The sequence below is a fragment of the Panonychus citri genome, unplaced genomic scaffold, assembly GCF_014898815.1.
Source record: "Panonychus citri isolate SS breed McGregor unplaced genomic scaffold, ASM1489881v1 Contig00125, whole genome shotgun sequence".
NCBI lineage: Eukaryota > Metazoa > Arthropoda > Arachnida > Trombidiformes > Tetranychidae > Panonychus > Panonychus citri.
In genome coordinates, this window is record NW_026515530.1 from 687,860 (window position 1) to 702,261 (window position 14,402).

Sequence of the window (14,402 nt, forward strand, 5' to 3'; positions counted from 1 at the left end):
GAACTTAAGGGTCAATCAAACGCGGAAAGAAAATCGTCCAATGAGTTTCGGATGAGAATAAGAAAGAAAATAATCAATGAAAGAATGAAAAAGAAAAAAAATGAGATGAAATACTTGACCATCACTAGAATTATCACTTGACCTTGAAAAAGTTGGAAAATACAGAAAAAAGTCCAATTTTTTTCTTGATAAATTCTGAAATTCTTTCAAATTCAATAATATCATGAAAATATCTCTTTTCTCCAGCTCGATGTTTATTCCTGTTATTTAATAACACCCAAATTATAATGATACGTTTCAACTGTTTCCATCATCTTCTCATCCTTTCCTCATCTCAGTCTCTTCTTACTTGTTCACTTTCTCATCCTTATGATACTCTTTCAGCATCATCGCTATTTTACATTTAAATTACAAACCTGAAACCTCCAAGTGTTACTTTAATTTAATATCAATTCGAATTCACTATAATCCTTCCTCATCACCCTCTTAGTTTATTTCCACCCTCAATCTCTCCACCTCCTTTTTTTTAACCTTCTCCTCCTTCAACTTCAACTTCATCTTTCCTTTACTCTGATCATCACCACGCCTTCAAGTATTTCTCATCCTCTCTCCAAGATATATCATCATCATCACCATGTAATATTATCTCATATTCACCATGATCCCATGGAGTTTATTTCTTTTTATCGCTAATTTGATATTGATGCATTTTCCAGAAAGAAAATACGATTTTCCACTTGACAGAATTTCTCCCTTTCCACCCCATACATTCAATTCAATTTATTATTTATTAGCCTTTCATGCTTTAACCTCTCTTTCTCTCTCTCTCTCTGCAGACACACACCCTTAACCCTCACCCTTTGCCCTTTCACTTTCATTCACACGATGAAAAGTGTGGCATCACCAATATGTCAACATTAACACTCTCAATTTAATTTCCTCTTTTTTAATCCATAAAAACTTAATCAATCCTCATTTTCACTAATCATAGAGATTTGCCCAAGAAAAAAAAACCAATTCATCACTTGTATCAATCTAAATGAAACGGTTCTTATCCATGGTGATCATGAAAATATACTGGTAAACAATTGATTCTGTTGAAACATTGAATATTGTTATAACCATCAGAGCCTAATTTAATAAATACAAATAATACAAATGAGACTATTTCTATTGTTTGATTGGCCAGTTGATTCAGTTCAATAAGACACTTACCCATTTCCTAGAATCGCAATCGAAACTGATTGGATAACCAATAAGAGCTTGTTATCAATCCTTTCACTAGATAAATAATTCTTAATGTAAAGTTAACATTTGAGTGGATGAGATATCGTTCTGAGATGCATAATAATAGTTAAAGAACGAGAATTTGAATTAAAGTGAAACGAAAAATAAACATTCCAAGTATAACGAAAATAATATGCTAATACCATCATGTCGAAAGTTCATCGAATACATCGTCGATTCTGATTGATAATCATCGTGGATTAACATTAATCGCGATATTTGGGACAATTTCTCTTCTAATATTATGAAATAAGTCACAATTTACCAATTGGTTCGAATAGAGAAAAACTTTTTGTTCGAACACACCTTTTTCCATCCGGATTGATTTCCTATAATCAAATTTATCATCATCACTTATCCAAACCTTGACATGACCCGAGGGAACTTATCCAAAGCCACTAGATCAAAGATCATAATAATTTTCACCCTGAATACATGAAGCACAAGTTGAATGATATCAAATTCATCATGTGAAGTATCAGTTTAATGTTATTAGCATTTGAAAGAGGAAAAAATTGCTCGAGGCAAGATTAAATTGTCGAGAAAATAAATCGAACTATAATTATCAAGGTGAATAATCTTGGAACCAATTATGCTACCATTTTGTCATCATCATCATCATCAACCTTTTCTCATGAGAGACTATTCTGTCTCAATGTCAACCAGTTCAACAATCAAATTAACAACAACAACAATTTAGACAATAACAATTTAAAACATTCACATGAAGCCAACATTTGCTACTCAACTAAATGATATCAATGATAATTTAATTATCATTATCTATTAATAGAAAAGCAAAACTAATCTTTAATTTGTAAATTGTTTTAATCATTGATCATCCGAGGATAATAAAAAAAAGGTACAATATAATTAAGAGTAGGATTATAATCAACATGGATTAATTAGTTTCCATGATTAAACTCATTTGTTTGCTATATAAGCTAATTGCAAATGCTTTTTGCAAATTATTTTGTTAATCATCATCACCATCATCGTTATCATCATCATCATCATCATTATTGTCATCTTCATCTTCATCTTCATCTTCATTGGTTATGTCCACTTTTCCCAGGTAACCTCATCTCTTATAAAGGGCGGTCTCATTATCATCATCATCCCAATTATCAGCTGACCACAGAAAGACAAAAATGAGAGAGAAATGATCAAACTCCTCCCCTTATTCAATCATCATCATCATCACAATCATGATTATCTTCATCATATTTTAATCGTAATCTGGTTTCTATGTTTACAAATCATTTGCCTGGTTTATATGTAAACCTTTTGGTTAACCTAATTATCATCCTCGTCTGAACCTGAAGAGACAAGGATGTCAAATGAAGATGACAATTGATGATGACACTGCTTCTGATTGTCATCTTAATGATATAAACAATTAGTAAAAGTAACTAATTAACATGATCATCATCTTGATAATCATTTGCATCTTCATTAAGAAAAAATTATTGTCAAGATGCGAGGAAAAAAAAAGTTGGTGGCAATTTTCAGTTTCTCTCAGCATATTAATAGACCCATGATTATCTTAAAGGTTTTGTTTTCTTGTTTTTTGGTGTAAAATTTACAATAACAAGGATCAAGGATCTTAATTATCATTATGTTGATCAGTTTAAATTGTCAGATACATTTTTGTTTCCCTGTCAACTATTAGCAGAAAAAAAAAATCATCACCATTATAATACACGGTGAAAGAAAGTCACCAAAAATCAACCAACCAATTGGTTTGTTTCTTGTTCAAGGTGAGATCAGGGAAGCGTTACCATGGATTAGGGAATGATAATAGATTATTTCATGATAATTTAGTAAGAAAAGTTGAGCAAAGTTGCTCGAAATCATTATCTTCCTCATTGATTGAAGACAAAAACATCATCATATTGCAAATATTACTTTCCCATTGGAAGGCATTTACAGCAACGACAACAATCATCTTCACTTGTTTATCATCTTGCTAATTTGCATAATCTTTATCTCCTTCATCTTTATCCTCATCATTGAATTTTCTATACAATAATATTTATGAATAATTGTAACTTTCTTATACAAGGTGATGAGATTTTCTTTTCTTTTCTTTTTGTATAATAACAACTTGGGAGGGAGATTAGTTAAAATTCATGACCATAGCCTTTTTTCATCCATTTTGCATCTTTCATCATCATCATCATCAGCATTAGCATCTTCTTTTTCTTCTTCCTCCTTGTCATCCATTAGATGTTTATATGAATAGTTAATAATCGCCTCAGGCAACCACCAAAGTAACACTCAGCTGATGGATAAGGAGTGGACAAGTTTTATCTCAATACCTTTTCAGTTAAAAGTGTCTCACATGTTTCACAGCTAATGAAAATCTTAAAATGGTTAATTAACCAATGATTATCATGATAATTAGTACATGTGAGACAATGATTTATTATAATTTAGTTGTTGTTGTTGTTTCTTATCATTGATATAATATCTTCATCTTTATATGAATGAAATTATTTCAATTGAATAGTTGAAAACATTAAGACATTTTTTTGTCAACCTCTTTTGTCAACTGTGCTTTTACCTGGCAAAAAAAAGGTTAATTAGTCATGTAAATGTAATAATAATAAACATTAATTGTTATTTGTAAGCAACAGGTAATATCAGTGTTGAGCTAATTGAAATGATAATAGAGATTTTTTTTTCTCTCTCTCTCTTCCTATTAAACAATTACGTCCTTTTAATTGTACACATTCATGTAATAGTATTTGTATTATTATTATTGTCATAATGTTTTCAAGTTCATGAAGTTCATTTTCACCGAAACAATTTAAATTTTGTTGAAAATTAATTCAATTAGCTTTATAGTTTGTTGTCTTAATTAGTATTCCACCTCCAACTCCCACTCTAACTCCTCCTTCAAGTAATTAACAGTGATACTACCAGTAATTAAATCAGAATAGAACAAGTTAGACAACAATTAAGTAAATAGAAGAAGAAAAAAAAATAATATTCATAACAATTTAAATCTAAATTCAATAGTAAAATGAGAGATTACATTTTCAAAGAGTTTGTTAACTTTCTCGAAACTTTTTGCAAAAGTTTGAAAAAGTTTCGAGTGTTTTGTTTGAAGTTCTATGGTAAGAATTTGAATTGTCACTGTGACCAAATTGGGAAGTAATTTAAATTCTTGAGATTGAAATTAATTGATAGTTAATTGGTAATCAAATGTTTATATTTGTGTCCAGGTAAAAATAGTTTACCTTTGTGTCTCTTGATGAAACTGTAGTAATGATGATAAATAATGATAACCAATGGGACCTGAAGGTTGGGTCGTTAGATCAGTCGAGCAAATCGTTCTAGAGATGAAAATGAAGACAGGATGATGATGATGATGATGAGAGGGTCGACTTAATGGACACTTGAAAAAAAAGAGAAACGGCAAATAGTTTCTATTCTGTCTTTTTCTCTGTCTTTCTCTTCATTTTCTCTTCAAAGTTCTTTCTATTTCTCTCTCACCATCATTACGCTGGCCCCATTTACCTGAGCTCAGGTAAGACAAGAGACATCAAAATGACTCTTCAAATTTGAATAACATGCAAAAAAGGTAAAAACTGGGAAGACAAAATGATCTGCTCTCTCATTAGTAGTTAATTTGCAAAAGATGATTCCAAAGGAGACTATTTATTTGCATCCATGTCTCCTCATCTCCATCATCATCATCATCATCATCTTCATCTTTTTCTCTGTCTTTTCTTTCGCATTTTGTCTGGTTCCCTATTTTTTTTTTCGGGTCATTCTACTTACTATTTACCTTTACAACTATTTCCACTTCCGTTGTAAGTGATTAAGACTAATAATCATCATTACTTTAACTCGATATTGATTATTACAATTAAAGTTGATTATTGTCTCTGTTTAGGTTGATTACTTTTTTTCTTACTCTTTTGTTGAAAATGGTTAACAGGTAAACCATTTGATTATTTTTAATTGAAAACCTTTGAGGTAAATTTTTCCGGCAACAATTAACTAATTGTTAGACTTTTCTGTTTTCAACTTTTAACTGGTAACAAAACTTTTCCCTTCTGTTATTAAATGAGTAGGAAAAAATTTCTGTTACATTGATTAACTTTATTACCAATTGATTGATTTAATTTTTGTCAATTAAAATATTATAAATAACTTGACTTGGAAACAATAATTAAATGTAATTTAAATTTAAACATTAAATTATAACTCTGATTGTGATTACATTGATTTATTTAAATTGGTAACCAGATCCAAAGGAGTGTCAAGTTTATATATAAATTTACATATTAACCAAAATTACAATTTGATAAACATAATCACAATTAGATAATCATAATAACCAATCAATAATTTAATATTCATAAACTGGATTCAAATAGTAACATTGAATTGATACAATTAATTTAATCATAGTTATCTAATGGTCAAGTTAACTGGACATTATTTTGAATTTTATGATTAAAATATATTAAAAAAATAGTATTTCTTAGATATAGAAAAATTTTCAACGACAATTAACTAATCACTCAATTGAATAGTGAACAATTAAACGATTTTCATTAAAAAAAAGAGCATCAGATTGATAATAATCATTCAATTGAAACTTAATTGTCAATGATAAAAGTTTAATTACTCTTGGTTCTGATGCAAAGTGAAAAGTGATTAAATCAATTGCCCTTAGTTTCTTAATCATTATGATTTTTAATCCAGTTTAATATCGAGATTGAATTAAATTGATTAGCAAAGATAATTAATTACCTTTGATTTTGTCCAATGAGAGTTGAGACAAAACAACTTGTTAACCAATGGAAATGATTTAAGGTAAAAAAAGAGGAGTCAACTTGCCAATGAGGATGGTAATTAAATTGTTAATTAACAAGAAACAACAAGAAACCAGATTAGGAAACAATTAAAGTTACATGAGTTAAATGTAATCATCACAATTTAATGACAATTAAAAGTCGTAGTAAAAATATATCTCTGGATAATTATGATTACCTAAGGGAGGAGTTGAGAGGCTATTCAAATTGCTCTGGAAATGATAACCTTTGATCATAAATGATACTAATCATTATCATGATTAACTATTTAATTGCTGTCTATTATTAACCATTTTTGTATGAGAAAAGTTAATCAAGTTAATTGGATTCTCTGTTAATTTGAAGCAAAAAATTTAATGGAACAAGTTTATCAATGGAAATTGATTGTTAGTTTATTTCTTTCCTTGTGTTCATTTGTTAATTGTGATTAACAAATAATTTCAATTGAAAAATAGTCACAATTATCATATTGTTCATGGTTCTGTTAATTTAGTTAATGTTTCAATGATCCAAGATCACAATTAACTTTCAACTTATTATCATGAACAGGGTTTCAAATTATCATTAGGAATGAAATTGTTACCATTTAGTTACATTAATCGTTAAGTTATAGTTAATTAATTAACTTTTTTTTTGTTTTTACTCTTTTCTCATTAGTTGATGATAATTAAAACACATCGGTGTCCATAGTGATTGTTACAAATACTCAACAATTTACTTGATCATGTTAATTAGTCAACCGATAATCAAATGTACTCATTTCTTTATCCTTATCCTACTGGAACTAATATTAAGTTAGAACAATTTACTTTTTCATCATTCGCTTTTCTCATTGCTTTTTAATTGTTACTGTTTAGTTTCCAATTGTAATTAGTTATTGAAATTTAATTACTTTTATTTTTCACTTGCACAACTTTTTGTTCGCGATTGTTGTTGTTTACCCTTTTCAATTATCAGAATCCAAGTTAATTGTTGCTACAATAGAGTAGGTAAAGTGTAACATTGTTAGTTAATTGTTACTTTGTTGTTGTTGTTGTAAGTTGATTGTGATAATTGATTATCATTTTCCTGTAAATGATTATTGATAATCTTTATTCAAGCTAATTATTCAACTTAATCAAATCAATTGAATATCAAGGAGTGTCCATAGATCAGTTGAATAGTTAATGATTTAACTTGTATGATTAAAGAGAATCCAGAATTACTTGTATAATCACATTGATTGTGGTAAAATCAAATCAGCTAAATCATTCAAATCATCTGCAAGTAAATTAATCAACTACAAGAACGATGATTAAATCAAGTTTCCCATAAAAAGATAATCAGATTTACAATGTAACTACTTTTTTCTGATGGAAACGGTTGATTATTCATCATTTTTTCTTGGTGATGAGGATAAAGATGAGGATGAGGATGAAAATGATGAAAGTAAAGGTGAGTGAGAGAGAGAGAGAGAGAGAGATCACATTTTTGTTAAACATAAGGTTAATCTTCATCTTGATAATCATCATCATCTTCCAGATAATAGCATCAAATATATATGTTTAACTGAACCTTAAATTATAGTTTATATTATATGATTGTTTCCCTGTGAATGAAGCCAAAAGTTGCTAGTTAATTGATACTCTGTCATCCTCAACGGACCCATCTAATCAACAGTCAAATATTGTTGTTGGTTGTTGTTGTTGTTGGTATCTCCGCCAACAAACAATCAACAACAATCAGCTTACAATCAACTTAAATAATGATCATCATACAATAAATATAATATAATATAACAGAAACAACGAAACAAAATTTAGCAAAAAAAAAGTTTTTTTTCTTTTTGAAAAAGTTTCTGATGATGAAGAAGAAAAAATCTAAAGGTAACCCACAATATAAACATATATTACTGATGATGAAGATGATGATGAGGATGATTACAGGTAACACCAAGATTATCTTCCCTTTCTTTTATCTCTCTCATCATGATTTTACCTTGTTCCTTTATATTATCTTTGATTTATCCTCTAAAAAAGGAGGAAGATGAAATCAAGAAGATATTGTTTGTATCTCTCTCTCTCTCTCTCTCTCTCTCTCTCTCTCTCTCTCTCTCTCTCTCTCTCTCTCTCTCTCATCATCGTCGTCATTTTAATCATCATGTTTCATAATTTGATATTATATTCGCCTACTCAATGTTTATCTGTTATTAAATTTAATCACTAACCTTTGATTGTTGTTGATTATTTAAATTGTCAACAGGAAATAACTAAATGATCGGAATGTTGATGATAATCAACTATTTGATTGACATCCGGGTTGATTTATTCAATCAATTATGAGATGATGATGATGAAGATGATGTTAATGATGCTCAATCTGTATTTTTTGCCACAATGGTCATTCCTGGACAATTGTTTATTACTTTTTTCCCCTCTTCCCATTGGACCAAAGGCCATTGGTCAAACATCGTTAGCGGCTAAAACAGTTAAGTCTTAAACGTTATAATGATAGAGGAAAAGTAGGTAATATCATTTTCTGTGAATACCTTTGGAACCACAAATTGACCAACTGACCATTAGAAAAGGGAAACCAAAAGGTAATAAAAATATTCAAACAGTTTAAATTGGAAAATAAAATGAGAAAGAAAAAGAAAAAGAAAAACTTTCGTTAGAACTTTTTCTCTTCTACTTCGTTTAATGTTTTCGATAATTATTTACAAAGGTAATCAAGAGAAAGAGACTAAAGATAATCTCTAATCCTAATCTTTTTCTCCAACAATTAATCTTTCAATCAAATGATTACAATAACAGGCGATTATCTTCATCACCTTCATTATTATCTCTCTCTCTCTCTCTCTCTCTCCCTTTCTCCCTCTATCATCATAATAATTGACCTTATTTATTGTGTCTAAGTGATGGTCAAGTGAAAAGAAATCAAGGTGAGCAAAAAAAAGAGAAAATTTGTTTTTTCATCTTTTCTCTCCTTCAACATCATCACTCTGATATTGAAGTTCTCTTCATCATCTTCCCTGTCATCATCATCTATAGTTAACACGCCCATTTATCATTCCCTATATCAATTTAATTTCATCAGAATCGGTTGATCAGATATGAAGATGAAAAAAAAATAGTAACAATTTAAGAGGCTCAACAATTTAATTTAACCCAATAAAAATCCAAGGTTCATATTATATTGTATCATTATTATGACAACCACAAGTTAGAATTGAGAAAAAAAAAGTTTTTCTTCTGGAAAAAATTATCTCATGGTAAAAATTTATTCCACCCCTGATATTATCTTGATTGTTATCTCAATTCTTCTGAAATCAAATTATATTAAATTGAGATAATGTTAGAAAATAATAATATCCATGATAACAATAATAATCTTTTTCTTTTATTATTTACCAATTGGAACTTTTTTCTTCTTCTTTTTTTTAGATAATATTTTTATTCTTTATCTTTCTCCTTTTCATGTAATTCTTTTACCCAATTGAACTTTTCTTTCATTTAAATCTATTCTCTATACTTTGTAGAATAGAATCAATTTATCTTATCGAAAAGAAAACTTTTACTCTTTCAGAACTTTTAATATTTTCTGGTTTCTTTTGGAGTTTATTGCAATTAACTTTCAGAATTTTCTGATCAACAATTTCCTCTTCCAGTAGTCACTTTGAGAAACCATTTCATTCCTTTTCTGTCAATTTCACCTCCTGATTAGCTTTTAATTGTCAACATTTAGGTTTAATTTTCTGTTGATTGTTTGGTTCAGTTACGATTTGAGATTATTATAAGAACCCTGGTTTCGTTTACAAGAAGCTTCTGCCATCTATCGGCAGGTTTTTCCACTTTCTTTGTAAACATTATCATGTTGCTTTTTTTGTGTCTGATTTAATTTCTTGTTAATTGTTTAGGTGTTTAATTGTTATCGGTGGATTAATTTCTGGTAAAATGTCAATTTTAATCAATGTCCAACGACGTGTGTTCTCTGGTTACATCAGTAAACGAGTAACTCGAGTTGAATCTGATGTTGAATTGACTCAAGAAGATGTCGCCGCAAATGCTTCTGGTCCTAATGATTATCCTCCATCACAATTAGAGAATAGAAATCCTCGTAATTTAGAACAATTAAGCTTCGAAGTTAAACCTCTTGGATGGGAATTGGATAGAGCACGACGAACATTTTGGAATAAGTGAGTTATCCAAATTGAAATGTCTCTTGAATGATTATTAATTGTATTTCTTTGTTTCTTTGTTTTCATCTATTTTTCCTTTAGGGTTATTTTGGAAAAATTCAAAAGTCGTCTCGAAGCTAAAGTTGTCCATCATTCTGGTCGTGTAATTGTGTCAGCATCAACCATTGAAGATAAATTTGCTTCTCAACTTAAAAAGTAATCAGATAATCCTTGAGATATCTTTTCCTTTACATCAAAGAGTCAACAATTATCATTCTCTTGACGTTAATTCAACCTTAACCTTAACCATTATTTACTATTATTCTAATGATAATTACTCAGCAAGTTTTACTTTGATGATGATATTCAAATTATCTTTATTTAGATGAGTAAATATTCAAATTGATGATTCATTAATCTAATTCTAATTTTCTCTCTCCAATCTTTCAGCTTAACAGGTATCGAAGCAGCAGAAAACTTGGGCCAAGTTTTGGCACGAAGATGCTTAGAGAACGGTATTTTATATGCTCTAAATGGTATAACAATTGAAGAGATGAAATCACGAAAGGTAATTAGCAACAATAAGCAGTATTTAATTCACAAGGATCCAAATTTAAATATCATAGTGTGAAAATTGTTCGAGCAATTTCATCAGATTCTAATGTTCTAATCTTTTTTTCCTCCTTTAGACCGCAGCATTTATCGAGGGAATTACGAAATCAGGCTTATGCCTAAAAGAACCACTATTTATATGGCCAAGAAGGAGACGAGATCTTTAAATTGTATTGTATCACAAATAATGGCCATTGATTGATAATATTCTTACCACAATTAAATCAATTAGAAATCAAGTGTAATCATCGAGCCGATGTAAATGTTAATGCGATTTTCTGGACAAGTTGAAAACCAAAGAAAAAGTTATTTAGAATTATCAATAAGTTATATTCTGAATTTTGCTGTTTCGAAAGTAAATAAGCTCATGTAGCCGGAATTCAATCTCTTTTCTTCTCGAAATTCAGACTCTACAACAAATTAATCGAGCCCTCGAATTCAAATATCTGAAAGTTACACTGAACTTATTTTCGAGCTGAATATTATCATCATAAAGATCAGTTGACAACCTAAACATGTAGATGGCTTTAGTAGCTCTGAACTTTCAACAGTTTTGTCAGTTTGATTGAATTTCTTTAAATTATGAATGATCAATATTCATGACAATTTAATTTCTTGTCAAATAATCACTAGATTTTGTATTTATCAATGATTCCAGAAAATGGTTATTAGTTTTATTAAAATTTCAATTTACATTTTGAAGGATAAACAAGAAAGTAACACTCAGCCATAATCGGGAATGAACAATTAACCGGATCAATTTTTGTAGTCGCAGTGTAATTAAGGTATTTCCTAGAAGAAAAAAAGTAAGATGATTAACAACAATTAACAATTTCTAAGATAAATTGAGACTAATTTACCAAAGGTGATTAACTATTTGCAGTTTAACAAAAATATTTAGTAAACAACAGTTAAATTAACGATGATTTTAACAAATATTTGTGGTTTAAACAACAACAAGATTAGACAATTAAAATGTTTCAATGTTTGCAGAGTGAATTAAGTTAATAATTAACTTAAATTGTTTAATAGTAACAACAAGGGAATCTCATTGTAACAACAATTAAGGAACCATAACCAAGCCCAAAATCTTTTGTCTTTATGTTACCAAACAACAATAATTATGTTTTATCAACCCAAAGAAACGGAAACATTTTGATAAACTTAAATAGTTCAAAGTGACTTCTGAAGATGCTGAGAAGATGAAGATGAAGATGAAGATGATATTCGAAAATTTAATTTTCTGTGAAATTTAGTTGATCCTTTGTGGTTTTCTGGTCCTCTGACCTCTAGTTCTGTGTAAGAATTTTTTTCCAACAGAAGATCCATCATTTGAAGCGTAAAAACCAACAACAAGCAAAATAAGTAAGATGATGATCATCTCCATCCTCATCTTCATCTTCATCACCGTAATCATCATCAGTATTATCAACATCTACAATGTACAGGAAGCTGAAAATAAATCGTTGACGAGGACATGAATGTGTAACCCAAGAAGAGAAATATCATTTCTAATGTTACAGTTTTGTCTTTGTGGTTGATTTTTTTTTCCTCTTCCACCATAAGCAAAACTCCCGAATCTGTGGTAATTTTTTTCTCCTCCATTGACAAGGAACATGTTAACGATTAGAACCGAAATGGAAGACGATTGATTAATTAGCTTGATTGGGTTCGATGCGTCGAAAGGATCAGACTTGTGACCAGAAAAAATTGACTTCCAATGTGTGGTCATCCTCATCTTCATCTTCATCTTCATCATCATTAGCATCTTCCTTAACTCCATCCTCATCTTTTTCTTTCATCTTCTCTCTCTCTCTCTTCTTTCAATTGATTGTCTTTCTTTTCTTTATCAACTAATATCATCTTTCTGATTGTTATCTTTTTATGTTCACAGTTTCAACTAATTGTTTACAATTTATCGTCTTATATTAGCTAATTGCTGAGTAATCAACCTGATTGTTACATTGATTTATTTCAAATCTTTCATCACAATTGACGACACAGTAATTAACTATTAAGGTAACAATCAGTCAAGTCATGATTTAATTCAGTTTTAACAATCAACTTCCAATTCATCTCAATTGTTTGTATCGATTCTTAATTCAACAATTTAATCAAAATGTTATATATTAACAATCATACCACATCTAAACAATTACTTTTAATTGGCTTGTGTGTTAATTGTTATTGGCAATAGAAAACAAAAATCATCAGATTCAATTAATCATAATTATCATGCTAATTGGTGGAGAAATTTTTTTTTAATCATCTTTAAATTGGTTGTTTAAAATTTTCTTGGCTTGAAAATTAAATTAATTGCAATTAAAAAAAAAGTTTCCAGTTAATTAAATTACACACCAACACACACACACATAACAGTTAGTTAAAAGCTTGAAACGTAATTATAAAAAAGTTTAATCAACTTGACTAATTGATTGTAACCTAAATTTGTATTCACCAATCAATTTCAATTATAATAGTTAAAAACTTACCTAATTCAGTGATTGAGATGATAATTAGTGAAGTTAATTGTTCAATTTTAACAATGAATTTTAATTGAATCAAAAAGTTACAAAGTAATTCAATGAGTCTGATTGCCGGTGATTAGTGTGGTTATAAACATTGGTGATATTGTAGTTGTATCGTTGCTGTTAATTGTTTCATTTGATGAATTAGTTAAATTGTAAAGTGCAGGTAAACGATGCTCATTGTCCATATGATATTGATGTAAAAGTACAACAATTAAGGCAAAGAAGAACAATGAAAATGCCAAACTAGTTAATTGCATAAACACTGAAGACATACGAGGGATAATTGGGAACATTTTACCATTAGAATCACAATCAGAATCATAATCAGTAAATCCTGATTCTGGATTAAGTTTCGAGGAGCACATTATGATAATTGATGAAGATAATGATGATAACAATGATGAAGACAATAACAATTAGCCCTCCCTCTCTCTCTTTCTCTCTCTCTCTTTAGTTTTTTTTCACTCAATAACAATTAAGATATTGAATTACCAATTTGATGGGTTATTGTTGGCAAGCTGATTGTCAGAAATTGGAAAACAATTAGTTTTTAATTGTTGTGTGACACTTTGGTTGGTTGAATCAACTATCGTTACTGTCCATTAACTGGATTTACCTTTTGATTGATTGATTGTTGATATAAAATCATTGATTGGGGTTGGGATTCTTGTGAGTGGGCTGGCTGATTAATCAATTGATCTAATTAATTCATATCATGGAAACCGGAAAGATGAACATGAGTGTTGATTGATTTAATTTCATTTGATTTCTAACTAATCATTGCTCCACCATGATTAGTAATCCTTTATTGTAACAATGCTCAATTTGATTCAATTCAAGGTAAATCACAACAATCAATTTTATCAAGATTAATTGTTTATTACCTTGATTGTTTATGTTTACTGTTTTGTTTATCATTTAAATTGTGTTTAATTTAAAATCATTTTGAAAAGACTAAATTGTTGTTCAATCAAATATTTTTGT

The 14,402-nt window shown here is 29.2% G+C and overlaps 1 protein-coding gene across 1 annotated transcript; it reads left to right on the forward strand.

Moving 5' to 3' along the window:
• Nucleotides 1-9,942: 9,942 nt before the first annotated feature.
• LOC128390684 (39S ribosomal protein L18, mitochondrial-like) lies at nt 9,943-11,289 on the forward strand. Its single transcript, XM_053350441.1, has 4 exons — nt 9,943-10,293; nt 10,378-10,491; nt 10,726-10,843; nt 10,965-11,289. Exons 1-4 carry the CDS (start codon nt 10,052-10,054, stop codon nt 11,052-11,054), a joined length of 564 nt encoding a protein of 187 aa, XP_053206416.1. The 5' UTR covers nt 9,943-10,051; the 3' UTR covers nt 11,055-11,289.
• Nucleotides 11,290-14,402: the final 3,113 nt, after the last annotated feature.

Coding starts and splice junctions, on each gene's coding strand:
- LOC128390684 (XM_053350441.1), top strand. CDS start 10,052: ATGTCAATTTTAATCAATGTCCAACGACGTGTGTTCTCTGGTTACATC. Junction 10,492..10,725: donor TTTGCTTCTCAACTTAAAAA/GTAATCAGATAA, acceptor CCAATCTTTCAG/CTTAACAGGTATCGAAGCAG. Junction 10,844..10,964: donor AAGAGATGAAATCACGAAAG/GTAATTAGCAAC, acceptor TTCCTCCTTTAG/ACCGCAGCATTTATCGAGGG.